This window comes from Aedes aegypti, unplaced genomic scaffold (genome assembly GCF_002204515.2).
Source record: "Aedes aegypti strain LVP_AGWG unplaced genomic scaffold, AaegL5.0 Primary Assembly AGWG_AaegL5_hic_scaff_1244_PBJ_arrow, whole genome shotgun sequence".
NCBI lineage: Eukaryota > Metazoa > Arthropoda > Insecta > Diptera > Culicidae > Aedes > Aedes aegypti.
Window position 1 is genome coordinate 8,068 of NW_018734671.1, and position 18,959 is coordinate 27,026.

Genomic DNA, 18,959 nt, shown 5'->3' on the forward strand with positions numbered 1-18,959 from the left:
CCATAGTAAACGCGTCGAGCGATGCGTGCGCGTGTGCGAGCCCGCAAAGCAGAATATCAACAACAGGAAATCCTTTGATCGCATCGCGTTCGCGGACGCGGACGCGTTACTATGGCCTCGGCCTAAGGGGTAAAGGCGTCCCCTTGTAGTGGAGTCAAGAGCTTTGGAACGGTGCTCACGCCGGACGACTTATTGGCAAGCGAAATGTCACACGAGCGTTGGTAGCCGATGTTGCACAGCAATTTCAGGGACCGGTGCCGTTCTCGGGAACTTACAGCCTCTTGGTGGCGGCCGATTGTAGTCCCAGCCGTATCCGAGGGAGGGCTTCCGATTTGTGCTAGCCCAGATTAGCCGCCCACGTTGATTGGACAAGGAGGGCCTATTCAACGCGGATTCTCACTTAATTTGCTCACTAAATAATCAAGTTAGGCTTACCTGAATTCTTATTCACCAAATCTCACAATATCTCAGGCACTTTTTCAAAATATTACAATTCGACTCGACAAATTCAAAATTCTAAACGATGAACATAAAAGACACATAAACTGAAATTAATACATTAAGTAAATCTAAAACTCCCGAAACTTACTTCGAGTTTAGTTTAAACCAAAATACAAAGTCACAATTAGATTTAAGTTAAACTCAAACACTTTCAAAATCACTCCGACTAATAACGATCTTATCGCTTTGACGCACTCCACTATAATAAATGAACAATCGCGATCCAGACTTAAAAAAGGGTTGAGCTAATTTAGAAGAACGCAATTTCCACCCGAATGCGTACAATGGTTGTACTATCTTTTGTTTTCTTTTAATTGGCTAATTTGGGAATTTTCATATTAGCCCATCGGCGCAATTTAGTAGGAGCGACGAGAGAAATTCTGGTCAATTCTCTAAGACGCAATAGATTTGAATTTACGAAATATTTCTTTAGTTCTTTTTAATGTGCATAGGTGGCGTCTTGTTTGGTTGGTGTTCAGACTAAACTTGAAGTTATGCTGTCAGTTTGCGACATTCACGACGAACTCTAGTATACATAACAAATACAAACAAATTTTATCAATGAGAACGAAAACTACGAATAGGGTTCTAAATGACGTTACAGAGAAAAAGTAGATTTTGTAGAGATTTGACAGAAAAATGAATGACAAGTTCATCCACTTCTCCTGGCCTATGGTCCCATAAATAACACGGCACCGCTAAAACGTCAAATAGTGAACCCGTGCATAGGTCCATGGACCGATGCATGAGTTCACTATTTGACGTTTGAGCGGTGCCGTGTTATTTACGTGACCATGGCAACGAATGAATTCGGCACCGCTCAAACGTCAAATTCGTGAACTCATGCACAGGTCCATAGGCCAGGGGAAGTGGTTCACCTAGAGTGAATTTCTGTCAGAGAAAAAGTAGATTTTGTATGAGATTTGACAGAAAAATGAATGACAAGTTCATCCACTTCTCCTGGCCTATTATTGGTTGCAGAGGACGATATGGTTGGTGTTTAGACAGACCGGACCTATGATATTTTGACGTTCTAAATATACAACAACGACACTGGCAATTCTGATTGATAGCCAAATACCAATTCGTGACGTAATAAAACTAGTGGAGTAATCTAACTAATCTAGAAGTAAGTTTATTAAAAAAAAATCAACATAAAATCCGAAGTTAGTCTACTACATTATAATTCAAATTTATCGAGTTCAAATTGCCTTAGATTTAACGTTTATTTAATTTATTCAAATTCAAACAAGCCTAATCCCTACTGTGACGTCACGATTTAATTCAATTTTGAATTTATGTTTGAGCAAATTCTTATTTTCTATTGTCAGATCTGACCTTTTCTTCTCGGCGACAATCCCTCGTCGGTTGTCCCATGCGGTTTACCAATTGCAAAACTTCCAATAGCTGTGGGTCAAACTTACTCCATCGACCGGTAAAGCCAACATGTGATTCGCGCGTCGGCGTCGCATAAGGGGTAAAGGCGTCCCCTTGTAGTGGAGTCAAGAGCTTTGGAACGGTGCTCACGCCGGACGACTTATTGGCAAGCGAAATGTCACACGAGCGTTGGTAGCCGATGTTGCACAGCAATTTCAGGGACCGGTGCCGTTCTCGGGAACTTACAGCCTCTTGGTGGCGGCCGATTGTAGTCCCAGCCGTATCCGAGGGAGGGCTTCCGATTTGTGCTAGCCCAGATTAGCCGCCCACGTTGATTGGGCAAGGAGGGCCTATTCAACGCGGATTCTCACTTAATTTGCTCACTAAATAATCAAGTTAGGCTTACCTGAATTCTTATTCACCAAATCTCACAATATCTCAGGCACTTTTTCAAAATATTACAATTCGACTCGACAAATTCAAAATTCTAAACGATGAACATAAAAGACACATAAACTGAAATTAATACATTAAGTAAATCTAAAACTCCCGAAACTTACTTCGAGTTTAGTTTAAACCAAAATACAAAGTCACAATTAGATTTAAGTTAAACTCAAACACTTTCAAAATCACTCCGACTAATAACGATCTTATCGCTTTGACGCACTCCACTATAATAAATGAACAATCGCGATCCAGACTTAAAAAAGGGTTGAGCTAATTTAGAAGAACGCAATTTCCACCCGAATGCGTACAATGGTTGTACTATCTTTTGTTTTCTTTTAATTGGCTAATTTGGGAATTTTCATATTAGCCCATCGGCGCAATTTAGTAGGAGCGACGAGAGAAATTCTGGTCAATTCTCTAAGACGCAATAGATTTGAATTTACGAAATATTTCTTTAGTTCTTTTTAATGTGCATAGGTGGCGTCTTGTTTGGTTGGTGTTCAGACTAAACTTGAAGTTATGCTGTCAGTTTGCGACATTCACGACGAACTCTAGTATACATAACAAATACAAACAAATTTTATCAATGAGAACGAAAACTACGAATAGGGTTCTAAATGACGTTACAGAGAAAAAGTAGATTTTGTATGAGATTTGACAGAAAAATGAATGACAAGTTCATCCACTTCTCCTGGCCTATGGTCCCATAAATAACACGGCACCGCTAAAACGTCAAATAGTGAACCCGTGCATAGGTCCATGGACCGATGCATGAGTTCACTATTTGACGTTTGAGCGGTGCCGTGTTATTTACGTGACCATGGCAACGAATGAATTCGGCACCGCTCAAACGTCAAATTCGTGAACTCATGCACAGGTCCATAGGCCAGGGGAAGTGGTTCACCTAGAGTGAATTTCTGTCAGAGAAAAAGTAGATTTTGTATGAGATTTGACAGAAAAATGAATGACAAGTTCATCCACTTCTCCTGGCCTATTATTGGTTGCAGAGGACGATATGGTTGGTGTTTAGACAGACCGGACCTATGATATTTTGACGTTCTAAATATACAACAACGACACTGGCAATTCTGATTGATAGCCAAATACCAATTCGTGACGTAATAAAACTAGTGGAGTAATCTAACTAATCTAGAAGTAAGTTTATTAAAAAAAAATCAACATAAAATCCGAAGTTAGTCTACTAAATTATAATTCAAATTTATCGAGTTCAAATTGCCTTAGATTTAACGTTTATTTAATTTATTCAAATTCAAACAAGCCTAATCCCTACTGTGACGTCACGATTTAATTCAATTTTGAATTTATGTTTGAGCAAGTTCTTATTTTCTATTGTCAGATCTGACCTTTTCTTCTCGGCGACAATCCCTCGTCGGTTGTCCCATGCGGTTTACCAATTGCAAAACTTCCAATAGCTGTGGGTCAAACTTACTCCATCGACCGGTAAAGCCAACATGTGATTCGCGCGTCGGCGTCGCATAAGGGGTAAAGGCGTCCCCTTGTAGTGGAGTCAAGAGCTTTGGAACGGTGCTCACGCCGGACGACTTATTGGCAAGCGAAATGTCACACGAGCGTTGGTAGCCGATGTTGCACAGCAATTTCAGGGACCGGTGCCGTTCTCGGGAACTTACAGCCTCTTGGTGGCGGCCGATTGTAGTCCCAGCCGTATCCGAGGGAGGGCTTCCGATTTGTGCTAGCCCAGATTAGCCGCCCACGTTGATTGGACAAGGAGGGCCTATTCAACGCGGATTCTCACTTAATTTGCTCACTAAATAATCAAGTTAGGCTTACCTGAATTCTTATTCACCAAATCTCACAATATCTCAGGCACTTTTTCAAAATATTACAATTCGACTCGACAAATTCAAAATTCTAAACGATGAACATAAAAGACACATAAACTGAAATTAATACATTAAGTAAATCTAAAACTCCCGAAACTTACTTCGAGTTTAGTTTAAACCAAAATACAAAGTCACAATTAGATTTAAGTTAAACTCAAACACTTTCAAAATCACTCCGACTAATAACGATCTTATCGCTTTGACGCACTCCACTATAATAAATGAACAATCGCGATCCAGACTTAAAAAAGGGTTGAGCTAATTTAGAAGAACGCAATTTCCACCCGAATGCGTACAATGGTTGTACTATCTTTTGTTTTCTTTTAATTGGCTAATTTGGGAATTTTCATATTAGCCCATCGGCGCAATTTAGTAGGAGCGACGAGAGAAATTCTGGTCAATTCTCTAAGACGCAATAGATTTGAATTTACGAAATATTTCTTTAGTTCTTTTTAATGTGCATAGGTGGCGTCTTGTTTGGTTGGTGTTCAGACTAAACTTGAAGTTATGCTGTCAGTTTGCGACATTCACGACGAACTCTAGTATACATAACAAATACAAACAAATTTTATCAATGAGAACGAAAACTACGAATAGGGTTCTAAATGACGTTACAGAGAAAAAGTAGATTTTGTATGAGATTTGACAGAAAAATGAATGACAAGTTCATCCACTTCTCCTGGCCTATGGTCCCATAAATAACACGGCACCGCTAAAACGTCAAATAGTGAACCCGTGCATAGGTCCATGGACCGATGCATGAGTTCACTATTTGACGTTTGAGCGGTGCCGTGTTATTTACGTGACCATGGCAACGAATGAATTCGGCACCGCTCAAACGTCAAATTCGTGAACTCATGCACAGGTCCATAGGCCAGGGGAAGTGGTTCACCTAGAGTGAATTTCTGTCAGAGAAAAAGTAGATTTTGTATGAGATTTGACAGAAAAATGAATGACAAGTTCATCCACTTCTCCTGGCCTATTATTGGTTGCAGAGGACGATATGGTTGGTGTTTAGACAGACCGGACCTATGATATTTTGACGTTCTAAATATACAACAACGACACTGACAATTCTGATTTTTCCGTTTCTATTTTTAAGGCAGATAAGTTCCATTACTACAGCAAATAATGCAAACATTTTGATATTTCGAATATCAGCGGAACATTTTCTTGAAACCATTGAAAATCACTTGGTGCAGTCTGTCTGAACACCGACCGTATTAGCCGAGGGTATTCTATGCAGGGCAGGGAAATATTAGCGTTTTTTGATGATTAAAGTCACTTGATATTCATGAAATACCCACAGTCCATAAGTTTATTCGACTTGATAATCGGTCAAATGTAAACGGTTTTTAGTGCTCCAAAATACCTACCTGTAGCATTCTGAGTGTCCACCTGTAAAAAAGCATTCATAATACATTGCATTTTGAATCATCAAATGCAATACATGCATGTCATCATGATCATCATTGTCATAGGCAGGTGCGCATCGTTGCTGAAAGGCATGAAGAAATAGCGATGTCCCCCCTCAGTGGTAGCTGTCCCAAATCGAATACTCTTTTCAAGACAAGATTGAAGGAGAAGAATCATTTGGGCTCATAAGAGTGTTAGACCACCGTTTCCCAACCATGGTAATTGCGAGAAAATGACTCGCAGACAGTTGCTCTTTTCAGCTAGCTTTTCACGTGGTCTGCGGATCCCCGATTGGGAAACGTGGTGATGGACGATCAGAATACAAACGGAGTGTATGAAGTTGAGCATGGTGGTGGTAATAATTGAGAATGAAAAAGACAAAGTATGCATATTTCTAGTAAACATTTGGACATAATTTTTGAATCTATGAATAATCTCTTCATTTCGCTACTAGTTACAATACTTCTTAATGTTACGTGTTGACTGAAAACGTAATATAAGTTCTACATTGACACATTTTACTCCACGCGATATTGCCAAAATAATTTCGGAGTTTTTCTAAGCATAGTTCAGTTGCTTAAAATTTTATTTAAATATATGTTTTTCAGTCAAGCCTTCTGCTATTAATGAGCGCCGAAGCATGTATGCAAAGCGGCGCATATTTTAAATCTAAATATACTCATTGGGATTGAATTGCCTTACGCTAAAATTTCATGATAGATTTTATTCATTTACATTTACGTTCGAAAAAATGAGTAATTTCTGGGTACGGTAAACTATCAGTATGACGATTGAGTCACTTATCTCACGCAATTTTAACAAAAAAAAAACTCTATATTTACAAAGCAGCCTTTTCATGACATTAAAAAAACAACACAAATTTTAAAAAGGGAGTCAGGAATGGAAGCTCGTCGGCAGCTCGCTTCGAATCTCACAGATTGAGGGAGAATTCGAAGCTACACCTAGGGAAGATATACGCATGCCAACGGCGGACTTGTGACACCAATACAACCCGTATTGATTTTTAATACACCGTTTGCCTGTGGTTCTTCTAGCAATGAAAATCCAACAAAACTTGGATTCATTAACTGATTGCTAAAGTACGAATTACTTCTTTTTGTCCATACGACGATGATTGTTGTTTCGACGATTGGGATTATTTCCACCTCCTCCGGAATTATTCCATCGATCATTGTTCCTAAAGTTACCTCCTCCTCCTCGGTTGTTTCTCATATTGTTGCCTCGCATGTTACCTCCAAAATTGTTTCGTTCGAAATTCGGGACAAAGCCACCTCCATCATTATAGTCATCCACCCATTCATCCAACAGGGGAGGCGGATTATTGGGCTTGTTAACTTGTCCCATTGCTAGAAACTGTTCGAAAGGCATGTTGGGAGCTACGCCTAGCAGACCCGGTCGAACTTCCGGTGGGCAGTTGAACCTGGGTAGGTCAAAGAGCGATGGAGGTTTCTGCATTGGAGGAGGGATATTCACTGGGGGAATGTGACCCATGGGAGCCATGCCAAGATTGGGAGGTGGTACAGACATCAGTGGTGGAGGCTGAGCAGGCACTAAAGGAACTTCGGAAAATGCTACCGAGTCGTCCACGTAGACGTTCAAGTTCGTGAGGATGAACTGCAGCATTTGATTGTTGCCCAATTGGTGCATGAAATCGGCCAATTTGTCGGGAGATTTGTCCGAGTTGTGAAATTTCTTCATTTCGGTTGTAAGGATTGCTAGCTGCTGGTTCACCATGATCTTATGTTTGGAGCTGAGATCTAAATACCAGCTTGACCGTTGCAGAATAGTTTGAACATCTAGTTGAGCCGGATTCGAATTGGACATGTTTACGCCTGTTCCGCTACTACCGTCGTGAACTGGACTTTGGATTTTATTCTCTTGCATTCTCTTCGTTCGGGGGTCTACACGAGGTACTACTGGACCTTGTGCAGAAGCAGACGATGTCGATTTGGGAGATCTCAATCCAAGCAGTAAGAGATCGGATTTGGAACTATTCTCGCTATCGTCTTCATTCGACATTCCGAATATCTTTCGCAACCGAGGATCCTTCGTTCGGTCTGGTCGTGGCGTGTTCCTTCGAATGTCTTTGTAGTTGGGATTGGGAACGTCTACTTCATGAACCTGAAATCAAGGGAATACAATTGCATAAAGATATTATGTTTTCTCTAAACTCTAAATTTTAGAACTTATTATACCATTAAGAGAGCTGTTACGGGAAACTTGATTTCGAATTCGCAAAATCCGTGCCATAAAACCAGGATTTTTAAGGCGAAGTAGGCCGTCATTGAAATTTGTACGTGTCGTTGATGATTGTTGCTAATTCATCTCACGATTTCGATTAAAAGAAAAACAGTTCGTTTTGCACTGACACAACTGAAAAAGTATCAGCATACTTAATGCATGTTACCGCGTACAGTGATACTTTTTCAAGTCAATATAAACTATCAAGACTGAGTTTTATCACTTTGAAAAGCAAGCTGAAAAAACATCATTGTTGCCAAAAGGAATGACCGGCTACTTAGCCTTAAAGCAAGTGGTCAATGGCAAACAGTAGCATGTGCTAGTGCCATCCGGCGATCCCATTGAGAATCATTTTATTCGAGATCTCAATATCATTCGCAATCAAGAGAACAGAAGAAGTTAGAATCATTATTAGAAAAATCAAAAGTATGAATACCTCTGACAAGATTGATTTTTAATATTCTCATCAACATGGAATAACAGGAATGCGCACCGAGTTATATCGAATACGTGCCAAACGCAAAAAAAAAACTGCGCCCGTTGTAACAGCCTTGCATTAAATGTGTGACCTGGTAATACAAAAACGAGTACTCACCTTGTAGACGATGGGAGCATGAGACGTGATGGATGCATCGATCTCCGTTGCCGGAATATAGTTGGTCATGATGGGTTTGAACGGTAAGCGAAGATCTATGTCGGAAGCTCCATCTTCGCCCATCTTGGCGTCCAAACTTAGGAAATTCAATCTCATATCCTTATCCCGATCGGTAAATGTCGAGGTCTTTGACCTGGAATCACTGTCATCACTGTTGTCACTTGCATAGGGATCATCGTAGATCGAAGGTCTGGAAGGTTTGCTGGCCGAAACGTTCGGTTTGTTTGCGGTGCTGGAGGTGGAAGTGTTGGTATTACCGGAAGTAGGAGTCCATCCCATGGTTGGGGTGTTACCAGGCGAACCTAACTGCTTGAGAGACGAAGGTGAACTGTCACCGCTACTCTCGGGTAAAGCTACATTACTGTACATTGACTTTCGACTAAATATGTCTGGTCTCTTCTTGATCGGCGGATCGAAATCACTTCCCAAACCATCCAATATACAAGACTCACTAGGTTTCTCAGGTTCGTCTTCTGCGGATTTGTACATTCCAAAAGACTTCGTATAATCGATCTTTTGAGTTGTTGATGGCCGATTTATGAGTTTGGTGTCGAATACTGCTGGTTGCAAACTTGGAGCCTCGTTTTCATACTCCTGATCACTGTGATTGCTATACCTTCCGTTCTCATCCTGATCATCTTCTTCGATACTGATTTTAAGATTGTTCTCCTCGTCATCGTCGTCATCATCGTTTGCAATCAAGAGATTACCAGCATTTTCGGCATTGTCCATATCGTCATCATCGTTCAGATTGGAGTCCTTCAAATACTGTGAGTAATCAACCGTGGGAGTCTTGATCAAACTAGTCAGAGACGTGGTGACCAGTTCACTGTGAGAACTACTGGAATGGTCTCCTCCAACTACTGCTTCCTGTTGGCTAGCATTCATCATTGGCAGAAGCCGCATGTCCACGTCTTTGCCACCTAACGAGGGCATGCTATCTGATTCTTTTGGCAGCGAAGTGTGGGATGGAGTTACACGCATATCGAGATCTTTACTACTGCCCATTGACACTACTGACGTTGATTCACCGAGCTCCTGCTCATCAGTTTGGGAACTTTGTTTGGCTATATTCTCTCGCAATTTCTGCATGTTCAGTGCGTTTAGTTGAAGCTCATGAATTTGAGTAACGCTCAACCCGAGTTCATTCAACTGCGCCACTGTGAGAGTCATGATCTGATTCAGATCATGAATACCCATGCGTTCCAGATTTTCAATCTGATCTGAGGATATAACTCCTGATAAATACTTTAGGCTTAAGAACTCCTCTCCTACCGCGTTCCCAGACAATTTTCCACTACCACCCGTAAGTGAACCAGACCCTGATTGCTTTTCACACCATCGCGATCGACGGTTTTTGTTACCCTGCCCCATCATATCCAACAACGAAGGAAGCTTACCATCTCCTGCTTCGCCATCGCCCCCAGCCTTGGCCATTCCGTACTTTTCCATCAACTTACGATGCGTTGCGTTCACCATGTTAGCGGCGCTTTCCCGGCCAATACGGGGGAAGTCACCAAGAATCTCTTGAGGAGCCGTCTCAAGGTGCTTCATCAAGATGGCCCTCAGCTCATCTGATAGCGGTTCACCATGGCTGAACAAACACTTTTCCTTCTCTTTACACTTGAGACCCAGGTAGTAGTACTTGCAGGGGAAGTCCGAATGCATGTAGAGACACTTTTCCCGTTTAGCGCAACAATCCATAAGATAGAACTTACATAATTCCATCTTCCTCGGACCACTGTTGCGATGGTGCTTATCATCCTGTAAATGAAATAAATTCATATTTAACACTGAACCCAACTAATTACAAACTGTTCAAATATAACAAACAGTTACCCCAGGGCTAGTAACGAAAAGTGATGCCAAAAACAATTATATTAGTGGTCTAGTTTTAAAAAATAGTGATCAAATGATAACTAAGTATAGAGTGGTCCCAAATATTTTCCATTACTTCAAGTTCACAAGAATTTAAGAGTAGTATAAATTATTAGTCTAAATTTTAGTTGACATGAGTTTGAGGTAGTGGTTGACTTCTAAAAAGTAACCAAGCCACTTAAAAGCGACTCGCTACCAGCCCTGTAACCTATAGATTGAGAAACATCAAACCTCCCAATACTTACGTCGGAATCGTCCCGTTTGCGTTTCCTGTTATCACGATTTGCCCTGTTCCGCTGGCGGTTTTTACGCTTTCGGCGGTTGTACTCTCGATCTCTTTCCCGGTCACGATCCCGCCGTTCCCGGTCTCGATCTCTTTCCCGATCGCGAGAATCATCCGATGAGTAACTGTCCTCGGAATCACTCCGATCAGGGAGGTTTTCGCCTCCACGGCCCATTCCCGGCCTTGGGCTGCCACCTCGTACGTTCATCATCTCATACTCCAGTTCCATTTCATCTTGCTCTTCCGGTTTTTCGGAGGCGGATTTCTTCTGCAAGTGATATCATATATCGTTCAAATTCGGTGCAAGCTTATTACAACTAGGGACAAGTTTTTACATACCTTTTGCCTTTCTCGCCGCTTCCGTTTGGAGGGCCGCTCATCATCGTTATCGTCATGTCGATGGCTAATGGCAGGCATCGGAGGTTGAACGCCGTCTTTCTTGAGTGCATTGGCGATCGCTGCCTCCACGCTTGTCGCCCAATCATCTGCAATATATCAAAAATAATATATCAATAAAATTACTACAAAATTTTCCAGTACGTGGCCACGGAACATACCGACGACGGGAGCAGGTTTGGATCTCTTAGGATTTTTGGTGGCGCTACTTCATCGATCAGTCTGGCTTTTGCATCATTCATGTGTCTGACGTTCTGCATCTTATTGGTAACTTCCTGAGCATTGCTATCATCGTCCCAGACATCTTCCTGCTCTTTAACGGCGATGGGTTGCATGGGTGGCGCCTCGGTTTCTTTTGCTTCCGGCACAACGACAACGTCCTCATCATCATCCTCGATCTCTCCGTCTTCCAAGTCTTCGTGTTCACTCATTGTCGTTTGAGTTTTGGTTCAAACTTTACTGTAGAAATATCACTTTATGCATAAACTCTACGTACAGTACGATCGGTGAATGTGTGTGATTGGTTTTCTAGAAGTATAAAAGATTTCATTGGTATTATGTAAAAATTCTTTGAAATGTTTTATTATATATATCGTATTAAATTCTCTGCGAAAGGTTCATATCGTCATGGCAGGGTACTTTACACATACATTGCTCTGATCTGTTTAATAACTAGGGGTTTTGAAATAGAAATTTAATTCTTCTTAAAACATATTGTTAAAATTCTTTTACGTAATTAATGCATATTAACACTTTATTAACACTCCTTCCCCTCATGTGGCATATCGTTGTCACCCCTCCCGCTAAAATCAAGTAGTTTTTTGTCTATAAATCGGTGAAAAATGATCATTTTATAATGATACTTAGGTTTTCAGTTTTTTTTTAATTTGAAAAAACTGTAAAATAGAAATCCACGTGGCTCCCCTCCCAACCTTCTTTTCCCCTCGCTTTTTATTAGTCACTTCCCCTTGGAGATCCACGTGGTAATCTATAATAGAGTTTTAGGTCTAAGTAGTATCATATTATATGAGTATTTGGATCTTATTAGAAACATATCATCTAGTTTCAAATGATTATATTTGAGGCCAATGTTTTTAAAACTCTTCAACATTTTCAAAACCTTAAGTTTTTTTTTCGAAATTTTGTGTTTTTGGGTATAGGTTGTTTTTTTTCACAATAATTGACCTGTTTTCTTTAACCCGGTGCCCATAATCATCCCGGAAGTCTTTCCTAGTTTTATGATCACCCTTTTTTCATGTAAGTCCCAAAACCTATTGGTAATCGAGTGTGTAGCTCGTTGTTTTTATGCAAATCAATGGACTTAAGATAAAAACTATCATCTTTGTGAGATAGAGTATGATCTTCTCTCCATCGTAGCATTGTTAAAAAACGTGTAAATCATTGTTAAAAAACGTCGGACAAAATCCAAGTCGATTAAATGCATTAATTTGTCTGCTTTTATTGTTGCTCAATGTTATCTTAGACAAACTTAGTATACTGGAAGTTTATCCAAAATTTTAGCGAAAATGTGAAACATGAGATATATTGGTCTATGGTCTAGCGAAACATGATTGTAAAATTATCGCCTCTCGAGGCAAAAAGGGGCAACAAAACTATTTTGTAGCTGAGCGTATGAATTATTTGCCTACTTAACCTCTTTACAGTAAACGAGTAATCTTTACAATTTTTGAAACTTTCAATAAAAAGTGACAGAAACTTTTAGACTTACAAATGGTTACCGTTACTATAATGAATGGTGAAATCAACCGATGTTTTATGTTTCATTAGACTATTAGGGAATTCTGTCAAAGACTACCTTTTTAACAAAAATCTTATACAAATGTTTTGATATTGTTATGGTTATTAGGCATCATTTAATCACCCGATTCTGTTTTTGCACGGATATTTTTTACACGGCCGTGCAAAAAAAGTTTCCATACCTTTTTTTTCGCCAAAATTTTCTTTTTGCATGAAACATCGAGAAATGATGTTACTGAACTGAAAACTTTTTTTTGCGCGGTACGCATTCCCCGTTCAAAAACAGAATCGGGTGTATAATGATACGGGGATGATCAAATTTTAAAAACTTGGACTAACTCCAAGAAAAAATGTCCGGTTTGTTATTTCTGACCAAAGAGTTGAAAAAAGCGACTTTTTTTATTAAAATAAGTGGCTTTTTAGTGACTTGCTGCCAGCCCTGTAGTTAGCAGAATATGATTATATACTTATCAGATCAATCCAATAAACAACTATTTGAATAGTAAACAATAGTAAGGTGCCCGTCCGATTTTGGCAACACGGAAAGGCAAATACAAAAAAAAAATAAATGGATCATGTGTCAGTCACCAATCCTGTTAATCTCAACATTTCTGTGAGGCTTACAATTTTAAAAATAGGTGTAGTAATTACAACGATGATAAACGTTTTAATAAAAACAACCGTTCGATTTAGGCAACATGAAAATGTTTGTTTTAAACTGATTCTAAAAACTTCAGCCCAGTTGCAATATTGCGCAAGCACTAACATTTCTGCTAATATAAGTTTCCTCAACCAAGTTGTATAAGTTTTCCGTAGAAAACTCAGAACGGCTAGAAAAATTTATATATACACCCCTATTCTGTTCTATTGTTGAGCAGTTGGTCAACTATCAAATATTAGATCCAGCACATTTTTGCGGTGCGATGAAAATAATTCGAACATTACGTCTGTTTGTACCTATGTGCTCGTATTCTCAATATTGCACTTTATGTAAATTTGTAATGCATAAGGTGAAGATGAATTTAAGCCAAACCTAAAATTTTCAAGTGTACAAATCTTGACAACCGAACACCCGTTTGAGCTGAAAACTTAATCGATTGATCACCACCAGCTAGTGACCAATCGATTAAGTTTTCAGCTTAAACGGATGTTTGGTTCTCAAGATTTGTGCTCTTGAAAAAATGAGGTTTGGCTTCGATTCATCTTCACCATAAGTCAGCTAATTTTTTTATAATAAGCTTTTCTATAATATCATGATAACAAATAAACGGGCTGATCTAATTACTGCTCTAGGTGGTTCTAGAGCGAATAAGTTGTATTGTTGTGAAAATACTAGGTTTTGTGAAGCGATCAATAAAACTGACACTTACATATCAAGGGCATATCAAATTTATAGTTGTAGTAGTAATTTGGAGGATAGCGTGGTTCAGTTAATTAAGTTCGTGATAATTACAGATCATAAATTGGTATTCGAACGATGTAGAATTTAAGGATAAAACTTTTTCATCCCACAATTCTTTTGGTTTCCCATACAAAATTTTCAATAAAGAAAGCTTAGATCAGTTATTTGTAGACTGATTTGAATGAAATGTTCCTAGCACGTCGGACTTAATGTAATGGCTTTGCTTTGTAGCCGTGGACTCTAATCCCTCGGCTAAAAGAGGCGATCTGAGATCTAGACTACCATATTTGATATCTTTTTTTTTTATGGAAAATCGAACAATTTGAAAATGTTTTGTCCCAAAATTGTATATGCTGAATTTTGGGGGTATGAAGGATCTAGTCTAAATTTATTAAAATACACCCTGGGTATGAATTTTGAAGAGCATATATATTCCCGTACTTTTACAGAACACGAAATACTGTAAACATATTTTAAATCAGCGGATCAAAATCTAGTAAATCATATGCAAATTTCCAAAGTGCGTAAAATGTTTCAAATTTTCTGAAACAGTTATAAAATTAAAAAGAATTGCATTGTATATCTGCTTTGCGGACCAATGTGCAATGCAATTTGAATATAATAACATAGATTGAAAAAATGACTTCATATTTTTGCTAATTGATTAAAGAGCGTCTGCATTTTTTTAGTATTTATAAGAAGTACCCGAATTCTGTGTTGGTTCAGAAAAGCCCAAATTTGTATGAGTCGTACTCAGTTCTGTGCATTTCTTTTAAAGCATGAGTTTTTTTTTACGAAGTGGGTACTAGTTGCATGATGTCACTGGTTTTGGGTTAAGCTTTCATTCATAATTGTACCGAAACTTTCATACTGCGCTGTTCTCATTTCATTCATTTCACCCCTCTTTAGTTCACTCGAAGTCTGACAGAGACCAGGTACATAAGCGTAAATACGAAGCATATAAGAAAGCGGGATGGGTACAAACTGAAGAAGGTAAGAGTGCGTTTAGTAGAGCGACGGAAGCAATAATTCCTCGACCGCCCCCTGAAAATAAATTATAGACCATTATAATACACTGGAGTATTTTATTTTCTTAGATGTCTGAAATTTCGTTTTGAAAATTAATTGGTTTTCAAACAGAAGCATTAGAAAAAAATGTGTCATATTTCACAATAATGACCTATAATTGAAACAAAACACAGGGCAACGACACAAGAAAATATTTTCTGAATACTTGAAAACTGAAATAAATATTCCATTCGAATTCAATAAATAATATAAAATTTTCGATAAACCTACTAATTACGGTAAAAGATGTCACTCATCACATATTGAATTAATGTTTTTAATAAATAATTGAAACATTGATTAAATTTAAGTACTACAGTAAGGACCCGATTTTGTCAGCCCCTCGATGAGTTTTAGGCTGATAAAATAAGGAACCTGACAAAATCGGGTTATTTTATTTTGGTCCTATTTTAAGAGGGCGATGGAAATGGGCGTAGCCAGTTTTTTTTATCAGGGGCTCCCCCTCCCTTATATTGGTTATATCGATTTTTAACACTTAATAAAAGGTATTGCCATTGCCCCCTTTGGCAACGCCCATGCGTGCATGACATCAAACATCATCATCAATTTTAATTTAAACGTGGTAAAACATGACGATAACAATTTTTTGACAAATTTAAAATAGGCTGACAAAATCGGATCAAAAAGCTGACAAAATCAGGGGCTGGCAAAATCGGGTTAGTACTGTATTAGGAAAACAAACTGTTTTATTTGTAACAATCTCGATTGAGTATCTACATCATTGAAGTGGTATTGAACAAAACTATCTAGCGATCCTATAGCTTATTTTTGTTGGAAACCACTGCTCTTTGTTAAGTCTTGTTATTGCGTTAGAAGTATGATCGTTAGTATCACCGATTATGGCAATCCGGTTTATGATCGCTGTAAATTTTGATTTTGAAGGTCCGTAACGTTCTATGTTCGGAGCTGTTTATCTGGTTTGACAAGCACCATATTGCCTTACGGCATTTTGAAGTAGAAATAAAAATCGTCGCATGAGAAGTCATTGCAATCATCAATCATTATCATATCTATTTGAAAAAGCAAATCTTAAATTCCAAATGTGAAACTGCATCACTATATTCACACATATGCAGTGTACAACCTAGTACATTTTCAGCTTCATTGTTCCACTAAAACTCGAGATTTGCTACAGCAAGTTTGTATTATAAATTTTAGAATAAGACAAAAGATAGGAAAAATGGCATAGGTAACACGGGAGCCGTGAGGGATTGATGGATCGTTTGTTAAATAATACCACAGTAACAATGATGGTCAAGCTGCTATTTATATGCATATAAAAAGGTAGCATTACTGTACAATTAAAGTTGATTTAAATTGGGAAAGGGCCCCACTAGGGTGCCCATCACAAAAACAAGAATTTTGGTTTTAGTATGGCTCCGTGGGTAAATATGGAACATCAAATATAGTTCGACACATTAGTTGTAAATATCAGTCAACAGTATCAAAATACTTGACAATTTTAGCACTTTTCGGTCCTATTTTCAGATAATTTAATTAATTGTTGTTCTTCTATCAAAGAAGCGTGCTAATTGCCGTAGCATGTTCAAAGGAGTTTTGATGTGGTGACGAATTACACAAATTATATCAAAATGCCCAAAAATTGCTACACTGTTAATAATAGCATATCAGTATCATGTTTATTTGGATATCCTATTCTCATGAGACAATTATGCGTTTTTAGCCAGTACATCATTAGTTCATGCCTTAAAATACAAGTCGACTAATAAAGCCATATTGTTCCAAGACCATAAGGATCTGAAAATGGGAATAGGAAAATTGGAACACAATCACTACAATACTCTCAATGTAGGTATTAAGAGTACATCACTCTGTTTGCTGCTGAGCAAAAACAAGAAAACTAAGAATGTCTACTTGATTAACTTACCCATGGCAGTTCAATAATCGGTCAAACCCAAAATCTAATCAATTTATGAGTCGTATATCCAGTTCATACTGGCTTCTCGGTCACGCCCTTTTTGATTGTTGTACCAACTTATAATAGAACCACTAAACGAGCCTCTGATTCACGAGACTGTATGATAGTGTGCGTCTCGTATATGTATCGGTAGGTATATAAGCACTTACTGGCACTGAGGCGTGCTGTTAATCGGGCTCTTCGCTCCGAAGGTTACCTCTACAAGCAAAAATGTTCATGAATGGTCCGTGTATTTGCCACTTGTGCCTCGCTCAATGACATTTACTGAAGGCTGGTAAATAGATATTCATTACTAAAGATTGCAACGCAATTAATTGTCGCTCAATCTTGCATGCCCATAAATGAGCAGGTAATAATTGATGGTACGTAATAAGGCAAATGTCCCAATATGGATAAATACATGAATCACCGAATAATTAATTTCACCAAATCACGATTTTCCCGCGAACGACGAATGGTTCAAACTCACACTAATACACAATAATTCTGGCAGCGAATGAATCGCGTATCTCTCGAATGATATCTAACGACCTGTGCATTGTCCATCCGAGTAGCCGCAGTAAAATCGATTTTCAACATGGACTGAAAAACAAAGATGGCTACCTTTGTTCCGAATGAAGAAAATGAGCCCTACTAACCGAAAAATCGCGATTTCCGCTTGCAAAAACATGATTTTGGACCGCCGCGTGTTCGATTTACTTTCACTTGAAACGCGTTTTGCAGAGCCATGGAATATGCAACAAAACCCTGCCATTTTGATTCGAACTTAGATTTTGCTACTCGTGTGACGCTCCAACAAGGGAACAAAATTAGGAGAAAATTTAATTTGTCGAAAATTAAAGCTCATACTAACGATGTTTTGCGACTCGTTTCTTTCCGTTAATTTCCGCTTACTGGTGCCTCATAAACAGGATGCTCTCCGTTTCTAATTATAATCACTTGAATATTACGGCTCTTGATCATCAATTACATTTCTCATAGCATTTTATCAAGATCAAAAAATTGGATTAGCTTTCAACAGCGAATGAAAAATACGACTGCATTCTTCCACGTACAGAACTGAAATGACGTTCGTCAATGGCTGCTACGACGGAAGGTGTACATGCGAAAGCGCTTTTTTGTACATAGGGTACTCTCCCTCACTCATGTGTGTTATATACCTACCCGCGTTACCTTTTCATTCTGCTTTTTCCGTTCGCTACACCGTCGTTGGAAGCTTTCCGTTACAGCAATGTCGGCGAAATAAATACAACCGTAAAGTTATGACCATATGTAAATAACTACCATTGATGAATAGAATAGAATCGTTGAAATTCTCGTACGAAACTATCAACATTTAGCACATTTGAATGATTTAAACCACTTTTCATCACTTTGTATGTTTTATAAACAACAATATGATTGAGTTTCTTTTTGACAACAAGGCTGGTAAATAAACATCACTTTCGATTGATCAACCGTTTGCATGAAAAGTTTTCATTTCCCGCTACACCTCCAAAAGCTCTCGATATTTTTCACGCTCAAATATTTCTACTCAACATGAAAGTGAAAAATCAATCAATCGGAGAGTCTGATTTATTCCAATGCTTGAATAAAGAATGTTGGCTAAAATGATTAAATCTAATTTTGTCTGGCTTTTGTTGTTTTTTTTTTATAGCAATTGTTATTGATAATTAAATAATTCAACAATAATT

The 18,959-nt window shown here is 38.6% G+C and overlaps 1 protein-coding gene across 3 annotated transcripts; it reads right to left on the reverse strand.

Annotated features, from left to right (window-relative positions):
- Positions 1-5,988: 5,988 nt before the first annotated feature.
- LOC110680374 (protein suppressor of sable-like) lies at positions 5,989-18,718 on the reverse strand. Of its 3 annotated transcripts, none has more exons than XM_021856182.1 (6): positions 18,439-18,718; positions 11,239-11,605; positions 11,021-11,166; positions 10,644-10,949; positions 8,461-10,284; positions 5,989-7,745 (listed from the first exon to the last, which is right to left on the reverse strand). In XM_021856182.1, the coding sequence occupies exons 3-6, from the start codon at positions 11,096-11,098 to the stop codon at positions 6,711-6,713; spliced, it is 3,243 nt and encodes a 1,080-aa protein (XP_021711874.1). In that variant the 5' UTR covers positions 11,099-11,166; positions 11,239-11,605; positions 18,439-18,718; the 3' UTR covers positions 5,989-6,710. The 3 variants fall into 3 exon arrangements, with proteins under 3 accessions (XP_021711874.1, XP_021711873.1, XP_021711872.1); XM_021856181.1 differs by having other exon boundaries at positions 18,430-18,718; XM_021856180.1 differs by lacking the exon at positions 18,439-18,718 and adding an exon at positions 18,119-18,329.
- Between the last annotated feature and the right edge of the window lie 241 nt (positions 18,719-18,959).

Bases quoted from the DNA above. Each gene is read 5' to 3' on its own strand.
- LOC110680374 (XM_021856182.1), bottom strand. From the start codon at position 11,098: ATGCCTGCCATTAGCCATCGACATGACGATAACGATGATGAGCGGCCC. The intron at 10,950-11,020 runs GTATGTAAAAAC...TATCACTTGCAG, and splicing joins AGCGGCGAGAAAGGCAAAAG to AAGAAATCCGCCTCCGAAAA. The intron at 10,285-10,643 runs GTAAGTATTGGG...TTTCATTTACAG, and splicing joins GCAAACGGGACGATTCCGAC to GATGATAAGCACCATCGCAA.